The following is a 23586-nucleotide window of genomic DNA, read 5'->3' as shown; positions in this document are numbered from 1 at the left end:
TAAGTAGAAACCTTAATAAGTATTAATAACACATAAAATTTCTGATGTTAAAATAAAACTAGAAACAAGCATATGTCAAATATAGCAAATAAGAAATTGTATATTCGTAGCAACTTTACTCAGCCTTGTCCAAGCTTGTAATTTTTTGGTCAGTGCCTTTTTGCAATAATTCCATTAATATAACATGATTATCGTTGAAATATTTTTATTATGGTCTGTGTGCTTGGGATCGATTTCCTGCTAAAACCTAAGTCACAGGTAATTTTTCCTCAGAAAATGTTATCATTTTCCATTATGTGTACTTTTGAATGGTCACGAACACCAACAAATCATATTTTTAGACCAAAAATGTTTCCTTAGGGAAAAAATAAAAAACTTCTTTCAATGTATTTCCTTAGCCAAATTATATGTACTCTCTACGTACTTATTGGATATTTAGAATTTTTATTTACTTACATTTTTACATTCAACTCACTGTCAATCGTTTACGAGTATATTCCATCAAGCCCTAATTATTATTCTGATTAAACCCCTAGGCCTCATTGAGACGTCTAATATTTTCGAAGATATTTCAAATCTGTGGAGGAGGCTTCAATTTTAATATAACTGTCATAAGCTGTATTTTTTAGCCATTTGAAATTCGATGTTTTCTTTCATTGTCTATGTTCGCGTCGCATATTCTTAAAAAGTCTTAATGTGCTAAATATATTTTCAATGTTTTTTTTTAAAGATCACAACTATACTACTTTGGGTAATCATCGAAATGCAAACTGGTGATTGTAATAAGATCGTACTTGGAAACTGAAGAATTTTAAATTGAAAAATATCATAAATTCCAGATAAATCAATACTAGTAAAAGCTTCAGATCTTTCCAGACTCAGATATTACAGATTTAGATCCAAAAGGCTAATGACAAATGAGTCATCAAGTCAGTAATTTTACCACCGTGACAAGCCAACTCAGAAAATTATAGCAAGCAGAAAGTATAGCAAGAAATTATAGGAAGTATATAAAAAATCATGAGCATTCATCCTAATTCGTGTGATTTAAGCACTACAGTTGTCGCAGTGATATTCAATAGTGTCTTTATAAACCCCTGCACATAGTCATGTACCCAAAACTTACAAATTGTGCACTGAATTCATACTTTCCTTTCTATTTTCTATGCAAATTATGCAACGCCATTCTTTATTTCCTCTGCCTTCTGATTCGGCTTTTTTTTGTACTAATTGCTTTTGACTCCTTTAATTTATTCTTTTTTGCAAATCTTGTTTTTCCCTTAGGCTCTTTATTTAGATTTAATTTTACTTTCGTTTTCTCATTTTCATCAATAAAGTAATTTTTGTATAAACTTTCGGTTAAGGCTTGAGCCGCTCTAGTACCTGTCAAAAATCTATTTTGTACAATTTGACTTCTTAGAATTGGAGACCGGTTTTGGAGACGAAACTTTATTATTATATCTTGATGTAAATTATTTTATGGTGTTGTTTTATCTACGGAGACACTTACTGATGAATTTTCAACGTGTTTAGGATTTTTAAATTGACGTTCCATTGTTCCACCAGTGTTTGTGGATGGCTGTAGATCATTAAACGGATCTACTTGTTCTATTGCAGCTTTTAATATTTTATTTTCTAGAAATTTTTTAGGGTTGTTTTGTGTTAAACTGTGATTTTCGTCGTTACTTTCATCCAATTTTCTATCTTCCTCTTCCATCCTTAGGATATCTATTACAACATATTCCTCTTCTCTGATCGTATGACGATTAGGCGGCCACAAACCACAAGCCTTAAATCTGTGCAATACAGTAGCTATAGCAGCTGCCCTAAGATATGCTATGCCTAACAGTTAAGCAATATCTGTCTGTTTTGTAAAGCTGCCTGGATGTGTGCGTATCCAAGCCTCTGACGTCTAATTAAAATGATGCTTTAAAGATTTGAAAACGAATTTGTATATGCCGGCAGCGATAACATTAGAATTCCATATTCTCTTGCAAGCCCTATGGCTTCAATGTTTTTTGTGTGAGAAGAGTAGCCATCCAAGATCAAAAGCATTTGTTTTATATTACTTTTTTCGAACCAAGTATATCCTATTAAATGCTTTATCCATTCTAAAAACAGGACAGAGGTTATCCGGCCACTGTCAGAGCAAGTGTAAAGGGTATTTGGTGGACCTCCTCTTTTTAGCACATCAGCCATACGTTTCCTCTTATAAATTAATATTAGGGGTATAAATTATCCGGAGGCATTCATACAATAAACAAGTAGTATTTGATCCTCTTTACCACTTGTTACGGCGCCCACTTGTTGCTTTCCCTTTTCCCTTTTTGACCAAAACTTTTGATGCTTTATGGACAGTACTCAACCCAGTTTCGTCAACATTTAGGATTCGATCGGGTAAAAACTTATGCTCATCAAGTATTTTTTCATGCTTGTCAAAGAAATCCGTAACTCATTGTTTACTGAATTCTCTGCAACGCGCGATTGACGTCGGCTCAGGTGTTCTTAAGGATATTTCTGGATGATGGATTTATGATATCATATCGAATCCACCAATCGTTTTTCCTTATTAAATCAATGATAAAGATTATATTTTTCAGTAATTTGGTAGGTCAAGCGACGCAAATCTTTTATCGTTAGGCCAAAGAAATACGACTCCAGTTTTAGAATATGTTGCACTAATTCTTCCACCATGATAGCCTTTTGGTCTTTCGGTCTTCCAATAGTTTTGTGTTTATTTAAATTTGTTATATGACGCCTGAACATAGGTTTAGGAATATTATACGTTCAAATTTCATTAAAGCCCATATTTTTGCTTTGATATTGGTCCAAAGCTTCATTCATGTTAGCCTGTGTCCAAGCATTTTATATTCTTTTAACATTGTTATCTGAAAAAAAGCTGTGCTGTTCAAATTTTCGCAAAATAATCACTAAATAACAATAAAGTTTATTGTTATATAGTTGAAAGTTTAATAATTTATATCCGAAGTTTATAAAACGAAATTAAATAATTTTCTAGGGTTTAGATTATAAAAAATAAATATGCTGTTTTACAATGCTAAAGCAGTTCTATTTTAATGCTTTAAAATGAATTATAAGCAATAACATACAATCAGAAAATGTATATAAAATATATTATGATATTCCTAAATCATACCAGTACGAAATAAGATATGTGGAGGTACGTCTTAGATATATGGCTCTATTTAATATTTTACACGTGTTTTTTACAAACGTATCCTATCAGAACATAATTTATAAGAATTACTTTGTAAATGATGTAACTTTTTAGAAGTATAGTAATAATAACATTTACCCAAGTCTTCATATATTATCTTACAAATTAGGTCCGAATATAACATTAATTTGTGTATAAAATCACTTTGTTAAAATTTACCGACTAAGCAACTTTACACCGTGCCGTTTATGAATTTGCAAAATGGCCGGTAGGTGAGTTCTTAATTGCCACCAAGAGGAGCGCTGCTACACATAATAACCGCGAAATTTGAATGGGGCATGATTTAGGCATAGTTACCCTACTTATAATTATGGTTACATTACATAAATGGAATGCTTGAAGCTTGGAACATTAAAGAAACAAGCTACATCATTTTTGGGCGATCTAAATGATCCAAGTGTTAAAGAATAAACAAACTGTTTTTTTGTGTCTTAGTGAAAAGGAGTGGTGATCTTTTAATCCCTGCAATATACCAAAAACTTACCTATACAGAAAGATATCTAAGAATAAGGCATTTTCCAACCGTTACCAAAACAGGAACAAGGAGTCATAAGAATACAGATTAATTTCGATGGAGTGGACTGTATATAATAATTTACACTGGTTGTTTAAAATGTATAAGTGAATTTATTATTTCATTTACAAAATTACGTTGTTGCTTTAATAAGAAGCTTACACGTCCAAGGTGGGTTAAAGAAGACGGAAGAAGTTAGACGCTTGATCGCTGGATCGATAACACAGTTCAAGCCACAGAACACAAATATATAGTTGTTGGTTCAAGCGTTGATTGAATATATGGGTACTTAAATATTCAATCAACGGTTCAAGCTTGTTCAACCATGTCAAGGCGCGTCGTGTATTCGTAAATTTAGGCCCCATCCCGAAATGGCGCTAGGCGTATATATGAATGTACTTATATCGGTAATAATTCTCCAAATACTAATATGCAGGGTTTGTGCTCTCCAAGATTTGAACGAAGGAATAGAGCACCTCAAAAAAGCCTTTCAGTTCAAATGATATTAGCTTTCTGAGAAATATTTTAATGGAACTAGAATCACACCATATAAAGTCGGGTAAACAAGCAATGATAGAACAAGTATATCTACTCTTTATTCCTAGAATAATTAATCAAATAGGAAAGATCCTGGCTAAACCCAATATAAAAACTGCACAATGTAAAACTGAAAACCAACTTAGATAATAAAACATGCCCTGCGATAAGTAAAAGAAAGCAGAGATCCACTGTCAGCTGTTGAACACAATATGTTTATTCTTCGACAACTTGATCCAGTGTTGCCAGGTACTATTAATTATTTTCGCAATTTTTGACACTAAAATGCGTCACCTTTTAAATTAGCGCAAAACTATTAGTAAAGTAATGAGAAGGGCATACATCAAAGAATCCGTACTTCTGTTCGGCCAATAGTACCGTCAACCTACGAACCTAGAAATGAACCTACGAACCTAGTAGCATCAAAAAGTGCCTAAATTGGATAAAATGGTCCCCCTCCTTTGACCCGTTTTTGAGACACGTCACTCAGAAATTCGAAATTTGACTCACATAAAATGTTGTAGGACATAAAATGAGCAGAAATAAATTCTCTACAATTGGTCTCGTGTAACAAAGTTGTAGAAACTGCGGAAACAAAGCTAGAGGGCGCTATAATCTCACCAAAGCGCAGTTTTTTTCACTTTTCAGGAGGAAATAAATTATTTTTTAGTAGTAGTAGATTTTTGCATGTTTTTTAGTTTAAAAAAACTTGCGACGATAAAAAATAATTTATTTCCCCCTAAAACGTAAAAAAAACCTGCGTTTTGAGGCTTTGGCGCCCTCTAACTTTGTTCTTGTAGGTGTTACGGCTTTACTGCATGAGAATAAAATTGTAGAGAATTTCATTTCATGCATAACTTTTGACTACCAAAGTTTGAGACCAGGAATCAATTTTTTCATTTTCAATACTATATTGAGTATAAGCAGTTCCGGTGTTTGATTATATATTATTCCTACTTGGTTTTTTTTGTAAAAAATGTTTAATTAAAAACAATAGTTGATTAAAATACAGATAAGCCCAACCATAAGGGCACCCGGAACCCGCACGAAAAACTAAATATTAATCATTAGTCCACCGAAATCACTCAAATCGATTTTTTTTAACTTTTATGTTACCATGAGAATGTAAACAACAAACGGAATTGGTGAACTCGTCCGAGCCAATATACGGATTCCTCGATTTATCCCCTGTAAAGTAATGGAAGTTTTAAACACATGGGTCTCTTTTTACCCATAGTTTTCTTGTAAAACTATAAACTCTCGCTATTTTGAAAAATCTTATCAATTATTGATCATATATAAAGACAACCGCCTTTAAATTTAAATACTTAATTCAAAAATATAGGTGCAAAAACAAAATACTTTGCTATATTTAAGTTTTCATTAAATGCGCCACACCTGGCAACACTGACTTGATCTGTGTCTCGAAAAGGAATTTTAGGGAGCGTTACTTATCTATTTAAAGCAAAGTTGTCATATTAATCCCCTAAAAACCAAATATTTTTTTAAAATTTAATATAACTCTCATTGTATATGCTAATTAATTATCTAAAAACTAAAATAAAATTTAACGTTTTTGTAGGTTCTTATTTAAATTGAATAAAAAATATGTAATAATGGATTGACAATGATTTGGATTAAACCAATGCTGCATACGACAACTATTGCCTCATGTCTATTAAAATAAAACCAATATGACAACATAGCACAGCAGAGGTGCGGCGCGCGATCGACAAATTATCTGATTGGCTCGGTTACTACAACAGCAAAATCATGACAGTTTCGCGCCGAGCCAATTTTTAAACTGACTGACCGCAACCCAGATGTGTTTGAGGTTTTTTAGAAAGAGATTCTCTACGACAAACAGAAGCGTAGGCATATTTATTATTTGTTTTGTGCTACACGTGTTTATGAGATTTAAGCTATTTAAATTTTCTGAAAAATAAAAAATAGTACGCCTATGAAGCGGTCATATTTACCTCCCGTCTCATCTATACCTCTAAGCCACAGAATAAACGATCTCAAAGATCTCGAGATCGTTTATTCTGTGTCTAAGCTTTAGATAACTTTGACGACCTTTATGTGGTAAGGTATATCCAAATGCTTAGACATTAGCCTCTGCCAATGGGTAGGTACTATAGAGGACTAGTATGATAACCAAAAACAAAGGATAATTTGTCTAGAAAGAAACCTCATAACTTTTTTAAGTTAAAGTTACTTTTTAAGTCAAAAAATACCAAAGTGCAAGGCTTACTTTATCATTAGAATTTATTTGGATACCTGTTATGTTATTATTTTTAATTTAATGTATTTCGTGTATAGATGAAAAGACAGATTTTTCATACCCTGATGTATATCGTAAAAGAGCAATAACTAATCTATTTGGAAGAATGCAGGCTCAACTAGAGGCCAACGACAGTTTCATCTTTTTTCAAAAATTAATGGCCAAAAACAGAAAAAATTTTGAAAAAAATAGACCAATGTCTAGCGGATCACGCCAAAGGTAATAAAATAAAAACATTAAAACTTTATTGCCCAAAAACTCTCTTAATATTTTGTCTAGTCTGAAGAACTCTAAAATAAAACAGCCAATGCAGTACCTAGTTAGCCAAAAAGCTTTTGAAAAACGACAAAATGAATCTTCGATGCGGAAAAAATCATTGACCGAATTTTTAAGTAAAAAATATCATGACAGCCTATGGTTTAAGAAACAGGTAAGGATCATTATTAATATGTTACATTTTATTTATTTTCTGTTTTGATTTAAGGGAAAACTTGCAAGAAAAGAAAAACACAAAAAGAAACAAATTGAGACAATAAAGAATAGTAAATTCTTAACAAAAAATTATAGTATCGATAGTACTAATAGCTTACCATCATCTAGGCAGACAAATAGAAGTACATCAAAACGATCCTCAAAAGAGAGTAGTGTCAGTCTTAATGGTGAAAAATGACAAATAATTTAATGTAAAATATCTAGTTAGTTTTTTTAGGAACATTATCTAAATATGAAGTAACAGTTACAAATAATCAACCCCTTTCCAACTCCGAAAGATGCAGAATACACTGGATGAGAACGAAATATTCGCAGTTAAGTCATAAAAGGTTAAAATATCTAGATATTCTGGATGATATAAGTGAGAAAGATATTTTGCCTTTTAAAGCTGAATATCCAAGAAAAGATGAAATTAATAACACAGTAAGTAATTAAATTTTTATAAAAGAATTATTGTACAAGTTCATTTTTAGTCACGCAATGTTAAAGACTCCTATTTATACCAAATGATGTATGGAAATGCCAAGGATAAAGCTTGGACTGAATTAATCGAGCCTAGCACGAAAGGATCAAATGAAAACTTAAAACTATGTAGCGATCTTCCAGTTACTCAAAATGTAAGTTATAGAGAACCAAAATAAGATTTTAGAAAAATAACGTTTTATAGGATAAAAATGAAAGGCAACAGATTGAACATGACAAAGCTCAGGTTATCAGGACGCTCTCAAAATACATCTTCAATCACAAAAGTCCAAGTACAATTTTCACAGTGATGCCTGGTAAAATTACCAATAAAAGTCTTTAAAAACTTTCATTGATTTGTCGCTTTTAGTTCACGTATTTTATGATAATCCGAGGCTTAATAATGGCCCTAGAAGAGCGGAAGTCGTGCCACAAAAGTTGCCCTTACCACCAATGAAAGAAACAAAAGAAGTCGTTAAAAAGGCAGAATGGATGACGGATTTATGTAGAAGGCAAAAGCGTACGTTTAATAGCATCATACATATTTTTAATCAAGATTCATTCGTTTGATTTCTAGCGATGAAAGTGGTATTTGATCCAATTCTACGAAAAATCGAAAAGGAAATTCGAATAGTATCTGGAAGGAATGAAAGAAAGCGATCACCTCCCAGGATGAATCTTACTAGTTCTTGGTCTCCAAAAAGTAAGATTTATCACTTACTTGAGATCAGTCAAGTTTATTCGTTTTATAGATTTTAGTAAATTCTGCGCTCCACATAAAACAGCTGGTGTTCGAACAGGATCTGTAAATATTGAATCTCTTCAGATGGTGCAACAACCTAGTAAACATGTAAGAACAGCTCCTATCAATGAGAATCAGAGTACTGCAGGGTAAGATATAATCGTATATATAGGGTGGTAATTCGGTGACAATTTCGATAGCGGAAACTTAAATGGCAGATAGAAAATCTCAAAATAATATCAGTTTGTAATGTAAACTATAGTCGAAAAATGCTTCGTGGCAAAGATGCAACGTGAAAGTTTTAATTCAAAAATTTAAATTTGATTAGAGTTTCAAAACTGCTTTAGATATTTTGATGAAATTTGGCCCGTTTGGTTAGATATTAAAGATACATATTTCTATTATTATTATTATTTTACTCCCACCAGTGGCGTGCGTACAGAAACATTGTACGTCACTGATTTTATTTTAAATAAAAATTATTTCTGGAGTCCTTTCTTAGATTACAACACAAAATTTATATTTTTTTTTTCATTTAATACGTAATTTAATTTAAAAAAATTTAAGTCATTAGGCACTTGGACCTACATTTTTCTTTCAAATTTTGGAGTAGGCTATGAAACAAATAAGGTTATTACTGTTAGTGTTTTTGCATTTTATTAAAGCAGTTTTTTGAATGTTAGGTCATTTATTTTTAAAATAATTATTATTAACATTGCGATTAAAGTTGTGTGAATTTAGGTATTAATCTAAACAATGTTTTTTCATAAGGAATACGCAGATATTCATTTTTGCTTCCGATTTTCTGATGGAAGTGCGAAAGCAACAGTTCGTCAAAATCGTAGATGATACCCTCATAGAAGAATTCTAGATACTCGCGTTTTTATTAGAACTCATCGGAGTTTTCGAAATTTGGCCTGCGTAGTGCTAATTAACAAAATAGAAACCATCAAAATGATAATCTAAATAACCGTATACTTTGTACTTTTGATAGTAATCCAAGGCTTAGATCTCACAAAGCAGCATCTTCAGATATCTAGGTCTAAAATACTACGAATAGTACATGATGACCAGAGACAGTTATATCACATATAGACAGTTCAGGATTTGTGACCCGGTGAAAAAAATATCTTGCAACTGACTTTTAAGTTCAGTGAAGTGAGTCCTCTTTTACGAGACGTGGGATAACAAAGCCCTAATATAATATCCATATTTGGGCATATTAAAATCCCAGAGAAATTCGACCAAGATCATTTCAAAATGAATGTTCGGTAAACGTATGGTTGGGCGTTATTAATGGTAATGTTTGTGGTCCACATGTCCTGCCTCCAATCCTTTAACTCCTATTAACTTATGGCATGAGAGTTGGATTTATTTGGATGGAACTCCTCCGCATTCTGGATTAGGTGTAAAAAATTGTTAAATACAAATTACGCATATGGATGGATTAGCCGGCTGGGAAGAAATTACTTAAATAGTTAACTAATGGTATTAGACGAGTGGCGTGGTTACGTATTGGGTACTATTAAAGATAAAGTTTACACAAATCCTCTATTTAACAGGGATTGGTATATTGGTATTTGGGCTTGTATTTACAAGATTTAATTCAGCAAGCCTGAAACGTGATGCGGCAAAATCCTCATGAAGTGTCAGCTGCAAAACATGCGTTAGTTACAAGATGTCAAAATTGTATTGAAGTAGGTGGACTACATTTAGAGCAATATTTGTAATTTTACGTTAAATTTTGTTATTACTGTTTAAAATTACAAGTTTTAATAATTTTTTTATGTTCGCTGTTTAATTTTTTTTCGAGTTAATATGTATTTTAATTTATTCGTGGTAAATGGTAAGTCAAACAAAAAAAACTTGAAAACAATTTATGTAAAATTGTACAGTGCGAGGCTGTAACTTGGAATAAATTCGATAATAAATAAATGGAGGCGTGTTTGGAACAACACTCGGACACGTCAATTAGATTAGATTATAAGTTGGGCATTTTTTACAATAAAACATTTTTATACAGGATGTGCCATGTAGGCGAAGCTAATACCAACTTTCTTATTTTAAATGGGACACCCTATATGTTATTATATTTTTGGATTCTCCACACTCCAAACATTTTGATGCATCACATGCCATATCTTTATTCGATTGTTTTTAAGAAACAGGCGTTAAAGAAAACGTATTTCATAAACTTAAAGAGGGTTCTTTTAAATCTTTTTCTTTAATAAGTGTTCAAAATGTAAATCATTTACTCTTTGGCAATTTCCTAAACGTACTACAAATTCATTTGAAACGTTTCTTATGCATTCTGGAGAAATGCTTCGATCCTCTTGCCTTATTCTAGTTTTCAACTCCTCAATATTTGCCGGCTTGGTCACATAAACTTTGGATTTCATATATCCCCATAGGAAAAAATTCAGCGGAGTCAAATCGGGCGATCTTGGTGGCCATTCAAAAGGTCCTCTCCTGCCAATCCATCTGCCTGGAAAAATAGTATCCAGATAGTTTCGAACAGGTCTTGCAAAATGGGGAGGCGCACCTTCTTGCTGAAACCAGATGTTTCTATTCGGCATATCAGCTTCTATTGGATCAGGGAATAGAACAGCTAGATTTGGAATTTGTTCTTCTTGTAAAAACTGTAAGTACCTTGCTCCATTTAAAATTTCTTCGAAGAAAATTGGGCCTATAATTTGCTGACCTTGAATTCCTGCCCAAACATTTACTTTTTCTGGGTGTTGAGTGGGGCCTTTCCTCATCCAACATGGATTTTCTTGTGCCCAATAACGGCAATTTTTACGATTTACTTCTCCGTTCAGCATAAATGTCGACTCATCGGTAAAGAGAATGTTTTCTGTAATAAGATTATTATTCCCCATAAATTCCATAAATTGTTCACAAATTCAATTCTTCTATCTGCATCCTCCTCATTGAGTTCCTGAAGAATTGTTAGTTTATAGGGATGACATTTTTCTGCTTCAAGAACCCTTACTACTGAAGACTGGCTCACTTCCAATTCGCGCGCTACCTGCCTAGTGGGAATATTAGGATCCGACAGTAAAGACCCGTCTTGTAGCAATGTCAAAATTTATAAAAATGCCACATTCATAAAATACATTACGAAAAAAAAACTGTTTACTGAAACGCATATTTTTTGAATTTAAAACATTTTTAAAATAAAAAATCAAAACTTAAAAACAGGTGATTAAAGGTATGGCATGTGATATATCAAAATTTTTGAAATTTTGTGCAGAAATCAAAAATATAATATAGGGTGTCCCGTTTAAAGTAAGAAAGTTGGTATTAGCCCCACCTACATGGCATACCTTGTACAAAAAAAAAAATTATTGTAAAAAATGCGCAACTTACAATCTCAATTGACGTGTCTGAGCGTTTTTCCGAACACGCCCCCATTTATTTATTACCGAATTTATTCCAAGTTACAGACTCGCGCTGTATATTATTAAGTAATAATAATATTTTTTATTTATAAAATAATATAATTTTTTTCATATTATATTTATAATATTTAATAATGTAGAATGGCCTTTTATTCGGTTAAACAAATACACAAATTACAACTCATAACTAATAAATCCACAATTTAAAATACATAAATTAATACGTCTCGCCATAATCGAGTCACGTCATAATCTCTACTTGTCAATCACTCAACCTAACAAAACGTAATAGCTGTCAACACATATGACGTTATATCTAAAGGCGCGAAATTCAAATTTTAAAATTAAATACTACAATAATAATTTTTTTCATAGGAACATGCATCGTACGTTTACCTATTCAGACGTACCAAATTTCAATTAAATATCTAAAGTACTTTTGAAAATATATTCAAATTTAAATATTTTAATTAAAACACTGATCCCTGTGTCTTTGTAACGAAGCATTTTTCGAATATAGTTTATATTACAAACTGATATTATTTTGAGGTTTTCTATCTGCCATTTAAGTTTCCGCTTTGGAAATTGGACCACCCTGTATAACTTCTAATATTTTATTAAATCACAAAACAAAAACATAAATAAAAATGTAATGTATACCGGGTGTGCAGGAACTCTACCGACAATTTTACAAGGTGATTCTCCAACAAAAAATAGGAAAATAGGATATAGATATTTTTTTTTTTAAATTTGAAGATGTATTTTAGGCATCAGGAGGCATTTTTTGAGGTACAAGAAAAAAAAATTTACCAGTGATGTCCGTTAGGGGCTTATGGTAAATATTTTGTAATAAAAAAACAGTACGTACTTGGATTTTTCTGAAATAAATGTTATTTTTAAATGCCTGTATAGTTTTGAGCAAATTTGTATTCCCGACTTTTTTTATTCGATGCACTGCTTTTGCGTAAATAAATAAAAACCTTGTTTTGGGAATGCTCATATCAACAAATAAGCAGTAAGTACCTAGCAATGTATTTCATAATTATTTCAAAACTTCACTCCCTTTTTACACCCTCTAAATCAACTCGGATGAATTCGGCTCTGTGGAAAAAAGGTAGCTCTGATTTTTCTGAACAATTTATCTCATGGAGTCAAAATTTCATCCTCCATCTAATTTTTGCATCCATTCTCATACAGCACGACTGTACTATACTGTGGTGTAAACGTTCGGCAATATTTATATCAAATAGATCAAAATAAATGGATAGGAAGGGGTGATTCCTTGGCTTCCTAGATCCCCCGATTTAAATCCCTGTGATTTTTGCAGTTGAGGGTATTTAAAATCGGAAGTTTATGCCGTTCCAATAGAAACTCAAGAACAGCTTGGGGAAAGAATTGGGCAAGCTTGCAATCAATTCCGCAATAAAGTGGGTTTGAATTTTTCAATGAATTCGCTGTTCCTTATCAATAAGAGCAAGATTATGTATTGATCAGATGGCCGTCATCTAGAACACTATATTCACATTATATTTCGTGTTATTTTGTTATTGTTGCTGTTATTGTATTTTTTTTTAAATAAAATAAGGATTTTCTATTTACATTAAAGTTTATAATAAATAAAATTATTTAAACACTAGAATTTAGTACCCAAAAATGTTTGATTTATTAGGAATCTACAATTAAAAATCACTTGCGGTTTGCTTTTTCTACCAGTTATCGTATAAAATGCTGAAAAATTGCATTAATTTTCCAAGAAGATAAAGTTTTTAAAAAAAAATTCATTTAAAAATAATAAACTTAAGACAAATAATTTTCAAATAAAAAAAAACTCAAAAATACAAGTTTGCTCAAAACTAAATAAGGATTTAAAAAACAAAATTTATTTTAGAAAAATGCAGTGGTGTACTGTTTTTTTATTAAAAAATATTTACGATAAGCCCCTTACGGGCGCCACTGGTAAATAATCTTTTTTTCTTGTACGTCAAAAAATGTTCCTTGATACATAAAACACATCTGCAAATTTACAAAAAAATATACCTTGGTAATAGTTATTTAAAAAAACACTTTTTTTTTTAATTTTTAACACCTTGTAGATGCCAAAGTAAGACGTTTAGAACATATTATGTACATTAATATACAAATTTTATTTTATTTTTTGTTGGAGAATCACCCTTTAAAGTTTGTCGGTAGAGTTCCTGGATACCCGGTATAAACTAATTAATAATAAGAACTTTTTATTAGAGCCTTAATAGCCTTTATTAGGGTATTAAAATATAAAGTGTTCAGCTTAAAATATTTTTTAAACCCCTTTCAACAATATTAAATCCACAGCCTTTCCAAAGGAACCGCAGATTCACACCACCCAGTAGTTCCACCATTATGGAATTCCACTCAAGGGATTAATTCTGCCGTGACAAAAAAAGGTAAATTTTATAATACATATACAAAAACATAGTTGTTAACCATTATGCCAAATTGAAATTACCATACTCGAAAATAAATCTATAAAAAGAAAAATAAAAAAATTCCGAAATGTATAATCATATCAATTCAGATATGATCAGAGTATTTCCGCCAATAAATTTGTTTTTGGTAGACAAAGGTTATATAAAAAGTGGCACACCGTGTGTGATACAAACATAGTTTTTTAAATATGATGTTTTTCAAGTTCGGATTTTCTTTGTAAATAAATATTGCAAAAATTACAATAGACTTTCTGAAAAAGCTTTGAGACACGACTTGGCCATCTAGTTGCAAATAAAAATTTTAACCCAAATTTTATAATTTCTGTATGGGTTCAAATTTAACCCATTATTTATAAATTGATTATCCAAACAGATTATCCTAATTTCTTCTAAATTTAACAATTTAAAATACCAAAGCACTGCGAAAGTAATAGTAGTAAAGATGATAAAAAATAGGAGATCTAGGGATTCTTGAGAAGGCGAACACATTTATTGACTTTGAACCGACTGTATTAACTGTAACTAACTGCGATGTGTCATCCAAATAATGGCAAATAATGCTATTGAATAGATTTAAATTTGAAACTAAGACAGTTAACCTTGTGAACCTTATGCACAACAGCGCACGATTGACCAGTTTCACCCTGTTTGCGGCCAACATTATGTCATCTAAGATTCTTCTCTTTTTTGGTAATATCAGAAAAGTAAATTACAATTTGGATGTAAATAAGCTTTTCGAGTAAGAATTAGTAGTAAGCCAAATGTTCTTATATAAGTCTGTTTCACAAGAGTCTTAGCTTTTCAACTCCAGCAACACCACTAGCACTATTCTGTCATTTTCTCGATATTAGATTCTGTTCCGGACCAATAAATAAAGCTTCTAGCCACGGCCTTCATCTTATATATTAAGAAGTGCCCATTGTGCAGGAGTTCACATAATTTTGGTCTTAAAGATTTTGGTATGCATATTCTTGTTCCCCAACACAGAATATCATTCTCAATGCAGATCTCTTGTCTTCTATTAAAGTAAGGTTTAATGCCATCTGAAATTTGCTTAGGCTATTTGTCATTTTGACACAATCAATGACTTGTAGTAGTTCTTAATTTTTTTTTGGTTTCATCGCAATATTTAAATTATCTTCATTGTCATTTTCCATGGCTTTCATTGATGACCTAAATAAAAAATCAGCTAAATGGTTACTTTTGCCCTTGATATGTTCAATATAATAATTATTATTCGAAATATATGCTCTCCACGATTGCAGGCAGTTGCATATGCATCTTGGGGATGCTCTTGTTCTCTCCGAACAAGGATATCAAAGGAATATGGTCACTTCTTAAGGTAATATGCTGTCCTATTAAGTACTGCGAAAGTTTTGTTATGGACCAATAAATTGCTAACGCCTCTCTGTATATTGTTGAGTAGGATGTTTCTGTCTTGGATAAGGTCTTTGACAAAAGCAAACGGGTTTTTCCTCACCAGTGGACATTCTATGTGACATAACAACCGCTATGCCATGTAATGAGGCGTCCGTTGTCACAATTATGGGCGCAGTTTCGGGTCGAAGTGTGTTAAGACTGACGCCATGATTTTCCTAATTTCCTCAAATGCTCTTTGACACTTTTCGTCCCGCTCAAACGTGACATCTTTTTGTAATAATCGATATATTGGGCTGAGAATCTGCGCCAAGTTTTTTACAAATTTGCCGTAAGATTGATACTCCCCAATAAACTTCGAACTTCAGTCAAATTTTTTGGCTCCTGAGCTTCCAGGAGCTTGCACCTTGGACCTCTGGTTTCTTAATCCTTGACTGCTTATTTCATGCCCTAGATACTCGACTCCATTCTGAAAAAAATTAGGTTTATACTTTCTCAGTGTTAGACCAGCCTCTTTTAACCTTTTATATACAGCCCGTAAATTATCAAGGTGAGTTTTTTTTTATCTTCTCCTCTCACAATTACGACAGCACAATAATTTGCAACTCCTTCCATGCCCTGAAACAACTGCTCTAGATATTTTTGAAATTTTCCACTAGCTGGGCAAATACCAAATGGCATTCGTGTCACAGTGTAAACACCTCGGTGTGTCGACCAGTCGCTTTTGCTTCATTGTCAAGCTCAAATTGGTTATAGGCTTGATTTAAATCGAGCTTAGTGAAACATTTTCCCCCCGTGAAGTTTTTCAAAAACTTCATTCGCAGTGGGCATCTGGTAGATCTCATTGACTAAATATTTATTAACAGTTGCTGAATAGTCACCGCACAGTCGAATATTGCCATCGCTTTTCATAACAGCTACCATTGGGTTGAGCTGCATTCCTCGAGGATGCCTTGTTTTATTAGCTTGTCAAGTTCTAAGTCTACAGAATTGGCCTTGGCTTACAATATACTAGTATGGCTCCAGGTTTTAAATTTAAAGAAATTTTTGCAAACTTGAATTTACCGATCATGTGAGAAAAGACTGCAGGAAAATCCCGGATAAGGCCTGCAATGTCCTCTTCCAACCCCGGACCCATCACTGTGGCTACATTATGGCACATTTTTAAAGAAATATCAAATTTATCTAACCAGTTTCGACCAAGAATATTTGCTCCACCATTTTCAACATCATAAAAATATTTTTAATTTTCATTTTTTTTATTTTTTAAAGTTTTTTTAATTTTATTTTTATAATCAATATAAAATTGAGATCTTCGTCCTCAAATCCTGGCCAAACATACGTTTTGCTAGAGTTTATTTACTGGTGCAGTGCTCTGATGTTCGATAGCTGAAAAGAATTCTTGCCACTTTAGGTCTTTAATGATCGATAGAAAATGGCTACATGTCTCTGGTAATCGTCCGATGTCTTTTATTATTTTTAAATGTAAAAGTCTTATACAGGGTGTTTCAGAACTATGGGATCAAACTTCTGGGGGTTGTTCAGTGCAACAGAAGAATCTATTTGAGTATAGGAACCCATGTCCGGAAATGCGTCACTACGCCACTACGGCTCTAAGACGCGTTAAAATTTATAAAAAACATGTATTACCTAAATAGGATCTGCTGCATTTATTTTTACCTTTTGTACATGATACCATAACAACAATTGTTTAAAATCAACGCTTATCAATGTCAATTCTCAATGACATGTTTAAAAATTTTATAGCTTACAATTTTTAAATATTTATTGCTAATGGAAAACTTTACCAATCAAGAATTGGCGGGTATGCATTTGGCATACGGAGCAACAAACTGCAATGCACGAGCAGCATCGTGGTTGTATCATGAATGTTATCCCAAACGACAGCATCCTGGATACAAAAAGTTTATTGCGGTTCATCGGCGGCTCGCTGAGACAGGCATGTTTAAGACCAAGATGCATGATACTGGTGTTGCTCGAACCGTAAGAACGGTCGAATTTGAAGAAGAGGTGCTTCAGCGAGTTGCCGATGAACCATCAAATAGCACACGTGACGTTGCTAAGAATATGAATACGAGTAACGGTTCTGTCTGGCGGGTACTACACGACCAACAACTCCATCCTTACCACTTCCAGAAAGTTCAAGGTATGACTGAGCCGATTACCATCCTAGAGTTCAATTTTGTCGATGGCTTCTGGATCACATTATTTCACAACCAAATTTCTTACGATATGTTTTGTGGACCGATGAAGCCTCTTTCACAAGAGACGGTATTTTTAATAGTAGGAATAGCCATGTTTGGGACGAAGAAAATCCTTATGCAATTTTTCCAAGAAAACATCAGGATCGTTGGTCTGTCAACGTATGGGCAGGCATTGTTGATGATTATTTAATTGGGCCATACCTTCTACCGGAATGGTTAACAGGACCTATTTATCTGCGTTTCTTGGAGGAAGTTCTCCCAGAACTCCTTGAAAATGTTCCACTAAACGTTAGACAGCAAATGTGGTTTCAGCATGATGGAGCGCCGGCTCACTTTGCTGTAAAAGTACGCGAGTATTTGGCTCAGCGGTTTGGGCACCGTTGGATTGGCAGAGGTGGAGCAGTTTCTTGGCCTCCTAGGTCACCCGATTTAACGTCGCTCGATTTTTTCTTGTGGGGACATATACAGTCTTTAGTCTACGAAACTCCAGTAGAATCAGAGCAAGACTTAATTGAATGAATAACAAGAGCATTTGAAATCATTCAAAACGAGGATCAAATTTTTAGTGCAGTCCGCCGAAATCATGTGCGGCGTTTAAATCGGTGTATTGAGGTTGGAGGAAGACATCTTGAACAATTGTTATGATGGTATCATATACAAAAGGTAAAAATAAATGCATCAGATCCTATTTAGGTAATTAATATTTTTTCTAAATTTAAACGCGTCTTAGGGCCGTAGTGGCGTAGTGACACATTTCCGGACATGGGTTCCTATACTCAACTGGATTCTACTGTTGCACTGAACAACCCCTAGAAGTTTGATCCATAGTTCTAAAACCCTGTAGAAGCTTCTGAAATAGCAATATTTTTATTAAATGGTACTTGTTGTAAAGTTGATTCCGGTGTATTATTGCTGCTTTCGGAACCACTCAACACTGATGTTGAGGAGATTGAGTAAAAATATATCTAATAAAAGAATATAATTGTTTAATTTTTTCGAAAACGCAATAAGACCCATCACAACAAAATCAAAGTGAAAATTTTTTCTTCTTGTCTCGGTTTTCAAAATTTTCTTAGTTGGTGGCACTGAAAATGAATGCAAATTTGGATCTTCTTCCGTATATACGGAACCATAACGCGCATTACAGCGAGATATTTAAAACGTTTAAAAATAAAGAGAATTAGGGACGCTAAAACGGTTTATGGGTGTCTAAACATTTTTACACGTTTATCTTAATTCGCATTTCGCTAAAGCGCATTAATGGTTTCGCGTAAACATCGTAATTGACGCATGCAAGCGTTATAAATCATTATTGTCAAATTCAAAATAAGCAGTAGAATTGGATAGGCGGTCAATTAAAAAAAACCTTTCTAATTGGGCAATTCTAAATAAATTATTTGTCTTAACAGTAAATATGAATATAAAATTATACTCACCGTTAATCTCTAATAATGGCTTTGCTTCCAGATACAATCAAAGGTATTCAAAAAGAATTGGACCAGCAAGTAGCCAAATCAAAAGATGATAGAAAAAGAAAAATATGGGAGAATAAATATGGCAAATCTGTTGGGCAAAAACTGTTAAATTTTATAGAAAAACAGCCCAGTGCTTATCAGACTCCCATTCCAAAGTATGCTTTGCCAAGTAAGTGACGTAAGTATGTATGTATATAAAAATATGTATAGACATTTATAGCCCTTTAAGACACTAATAAATATATTTTCAGAGACAGTCAAGGATACGAATAGGCAAAAGCAAATGTTGAACCAACTTCTTTCACTTAAGCAAAAAAATGATGATATTCAAGTGAATATTCAGAAAGCAATTGGAGTAATTGAACAAAAAATGGTGGACATCCTTGGAAAGTAAAAAAGGGACTAATTTGACATATAAAATTTTTAAATCAATAATTTTCAGACCAGCAACTCAAGGTATGGAAGCTTTTGATCAAATGGAGAAAGAAATATCTGACGTTTTAAGCCTAATGAAAACAAATATTCCAAGGAAAAATTGTAATGATAACGTAGACAGCTATTGTAATGATATTGATCAAATTTCAAAGGAGGTATTATGATTAGAATGCGTTTAATAAATACGAATAAATATCCTATATAAACAAAAAATAATAAATACAAAGAGCTAAACTTAAGATTATAAAAATTGATCTATTTGCACTCTTATACAACTTTTAACTAGCTGCTAATGAGCAGTGATTTTAACAAGCAAAGTTTCGTGTACCCATAAATAAATAATTGGAAAATTAAGAGATTAGAGTGTTGCTAAGTACATACTATCCTCCTTAATCTTTCTATTTATTTGTTTCTGCAAATGTGATGGTAATGCCTTGCGTTTCTTTATGTAGTGGTGGTAGTGGTGTAGAAATGATATTTAGACCTTAATTACCTCGACAGAATCAATGAATCAAAACGTCTAGTGCAGAAGGTCAGTTAAAGGAGACCACCGATCACGTACAACGAAAGTGGAATTAACAATAATTATTTTCATATTATTACTCATTTTAATTCACCAGCTTACCTTAATAAATATAGAAATATTTATTTTTGAAGAGTTGGATTGGTTGGTTCCAAACCTGTAAAATACTAACAAATATACCAGTTTATTAAGTTACTTTTGATAATAGTCTCGTAGAAAGTACTCTATAATAGTAAGTATATTTTAGCTTTTTACGAAGTTGGATAAAATATTAGAATCGCCAGTGCTTACATCAGAGAAGAGCAGTGAGCATAATTCATCTAGATGTAAAAAAAGAACTAAACAAAGATTTGCCAGAGATAGGTCGCAAACTGCTGATATGAAGCAAGTTTGTTTTAGGTAACAAATAAAAATAAAATGTTAAATTCTATAGACGCTAACAACAAATTATAGTTCTACTTCTGCTTCGGGAGAAGAGAAATTTACCATCACAGGGATCTCTCCCAGAAAATCGACAAAAAGACCCATGCGTCTTTTAAATTCTTCTCAAAATGCGGATCTGGAATTATTAAATGTACAGAAATTGCGAGATGAAATTCAAGCTCAACGATTGAAAAACTGCAATGAACTTACTGATGCTAATGAGAACCCTAATCAAGTAACAGAATCAATTAATAGCATTCCTAAAAATCTACATACAAGTGATATCAAGCCAGTAGTTGAGCAGGTTAATAGTTCAAGATTACATGATAGCATGTTGTTTTGTTTTATAAAATATTTCTTAGGTGGTGAATTTAGCATTGTGCAGCGTACCTAAAGGAGGCTTTGCTGGAGACCAACCTGAAAAGCGCAAAAAAAGTATAAATATTGAAAGTCCTGTTAATTATAGTATTGAAGATGATGATGAATCAACGCACTCAAAGGGATATGGAGATTCTGGTAATAAACCTTTTGAACCACGCTGTGAGAAAGCTGACGCTAATGGAGATGTAACTGTCAGTCAAATAGGAGAAGTTATACAGGAAACTAAAATTGAAACAGGTATAAATCAATACTAATATTAAATAGTTTTACATTGACGTCTTGTACAATTTAAGAGCTTGAGAAAAATTCTAATCAAACATTAATTTTAAATGACCAAACCCTTCCAGAAGCCAATAAAGATATAAAGGAATTAGCTGACTTATATTACACACCTGCGACCTCCCCGATTTGTAACATACGGGACACGTTTCAAGTTTTGCCTCAAGAGCCTGATATAGGATCTACATGGCAACAGGAACCAGAAATATTGGTAATTTTAAATCTTTAACCAAAAGTCAAAGAAAGAAACTAATTTTCTTTACGATTCTAGAATGATTTCACCAAAGATTTCCCAGTGAAAGAATCTGCAGAGGTTGAAGATGTAACTTGTGAGCAACCTTCTCGTGAAAGTATGCAAGAGCTACAGGATATATCTGAAAGTGTAGCATTGCAACTATCGGAAAGTAGTGAAGATGGGCATAGTACAACAAGCCTTGAGAAGGACGAATTTTATAAAAATGTTACCAGGATAATCACAAGAGTAGAAACGGTATATTCGCAGCTAGATGAATTTGAAGAGGTGAGGCCACAGGTTTGATGAGTTGAGAACTTTGATTAATCAATTTTTGTATTTTAGATTTTATCCAAAGAAGAAGAACAACAGCAACCTAAGATTCCAATATTTCAGGATTCATTAACAAAAAATGAAGAAATTCCTCCTGATACTTTTCTGACCCCTTTCATGCATGATGTTAAAAACCTTAGACAAGCAATTACTGATAAAACAAGTCCCAAAAATTCACCAAGAATATGCAGAAGTCCATCATTTTTTAACGTTATCAATTTATTGGATAATCTGACTGATATTAAGGGGGAAATGCCCATTGAAGTTTACACAGCAAGGTAAACACTAAGTTTTTGTGTGAGTTGTGACATGAGTATTGTAAATTTTGTTTTTGGAAAATTAAAAACGCAATAATAATCTATCGTATTTCATTTCGCATAAGCAAACCATTCTATTATACAATTTAAGGAGTATTTTCTTAATTCTTTTTAAAAGACAAAAATGGATTATGTTGGTCCTAAAATTTGAAAATGCATTTGACATCGGTACGTATATGTAAAATATCAAATCTTAAATAATGTCACTAATGCATTTTTTATTTTAGGTCCAAAATGTCTCAATAAGTGGAAATTATGGAGTAAAGAATCTAGGAAGTACGCCTTTAATGAAGGAGTCTTATCCAAGTCCCATTTTTAATATAAATTAAACATATTCTTTCAGAGTTCTAAACACAGCACTCTTATGCCACATTCCACAAACATTTTGCTTCTCATGGATACAAAACCCAATCTCATATAGTTCGACTGAACTCGCGCACTCAAAGGTTCCAATGAAAAAAAAATCTGGATGCCTCAAAAATCCGTCAAGCCTCGTAAACATGAACACATCGCCGTCGAAAAGTAAGCAGAAAGTTAGCTTTTTACTTCAGAAAGAACACAAGGCCTCTCAGGTGACCATTTGTGCTGTGCATGCTAAATTGTCTACTGAACGCGTGTTAAGCTCTGGTAAGTGTTTATTTAAATTAAAATTCTAAAGGTATAAGTGAAAATTTTCAGATAATTCCACGTTGACTAGTAATTCGTATCAGTCGAAGAAAGACCAACAAGTTAGCGCGTACTTAAATGCGCAAGAAAGTAGAAGTGTTGATAATATAATGTCACTAAATGAGGATGTCACATTACAAACTACTACTGAGTACAGCGAAGAAATTGTTAATAAACTTGAGGTAACTTAAGTGTAAGAATACACGTTGTTTTATACTTTTTACAGGTTATTATCCACAAAAGCCAAATTTTCTCAATCCTAATCACAGGTTTAGTACTAGTCGTTCTTACCGGTTCAATTAGCGTAATCAACAACCACTAAAATAAATCTATTTTTAGTTGAACTTATTTTAAATGGCCCTACATGATCGATATGTATTATGTGAAATGGTACAGATACTTTTTGTTTTGGATGTAGTTTTCCAACTCTTTTTAATTGTGTATTTTTGTAGTATGAACAATTTAGGCACGAATTTACATATTTTATTACAAAACGCCTCATTCCAGCAAACCGATAATTTGATTTTATACTTTTAAAAGTATTTTTTATACTTGTATGTCCATTTTTATCATGACAAAGTACACATATTTGCCATCTTGCTGTCTTAGGTACTACCCATAAGCGGCGATTATCAGGGAATTTTTTAAACAATTTATTATTTTTTAATTTATGCTCAGAAACATATTGCTTGTTATTACCATTCCTGTTATTTCCTTGTAGAATTTTTCTAATTCGTAGAAGCTGGTCACAAGCGCTTAACACCCAATCACCTTCAGTTATATCC

General features: G+C 32.7%; 1 protein-coding gene across 4 annotated transcripts in view; it reads left to right on the top strand.

Annotated features, from left to right (window-relative positions):
- LOC126740778 (uncharacterized) overlaps positions 1-23586 on the top strand; it is a 41872-nt gene that overhangs the window by 7267 nt on the left and 11019 nt on the right. For 2 of the 4 annotated variants that reach the window (XM_050446949.1, XM_050446946.1), the window contains exons 6-26: positions 6612-6792; positions 6853-7003; positions 7058-7232; positions 7274-7488; positions 7539-7682; positions 7733-7844; positions 7898-8047; positions 8105-8230; positions 8280-8418; positions 14002-14093; positions 19205-19381; positions 19464-19602; positions 19655-19802; positions 20418-20569; positions 20624-20897; positions 20956-21211; positions 21268-21464; positions 21525-21773; positions 21831-22096; positions 22479-22762; positions 22814-22983. In XM_050446949.1, coding sequence (XP_050302906.1) covers positions 6612-6792; positions 6853-7003; positions 7058-7232; positions 7274-7488; positions 7539-7682; positions 7733-7844; positions 7898-8047; positions 8105-8230; positions 8280-8418; positions 14002-14093; positions 19205-19381; positions 19464-19602; positions 19655-19802; positions 20418-20569; positions 20624-20897; positions 20956-21211; positions 21268-21464; positions 21525-21773; positions 21831-22096; positions 22479-22762; positions 22814-22983 — 3797 coding nt within the window. The remainder of the gene's footprint in view (positions 1-6611; positions 6793-6852; positions 7004-7057; positions 7233-7273; positions 7489-7538; positions 7683-7732; positions 7845-7897; positions 8048-8104; positions 8231-8279; positions 8419-14001; positions 14094-19204; positions 19382-19463; positions 19603-19654; positions 19803-20417; positions 20570-20623; positions 20898-20955; positions 21212-21267; positions 21465-21524; positions 21774-21830; positions 22097-22478; positions 22763-22813; positions 22984-23586) is intronic. The other 2 variants (XM_050446947.1, XM_050446948.1) reach the window with 2 other exon arrangements.

The sequence above is a fragment of the Anthonomus grandis genome, chromosome 9 (genome assembly GCF_022605725.1).
Source record: "Anthonomus grandis grandis chromosome 9, icAntGran1.3, whole genome shotgun sequence".
Lineage (NCBI taxonomy): Eukaryota > Metazoa > Arthropoda > Insecta > Coleoptera > Curculionidae > Anthonomus > Anthonomus grandis.
The sequence above is the reverse complement of the archived record's forward strand: the minus strand, read 5'-3'. Positions and strand labels throughout refer to the sequence as shown.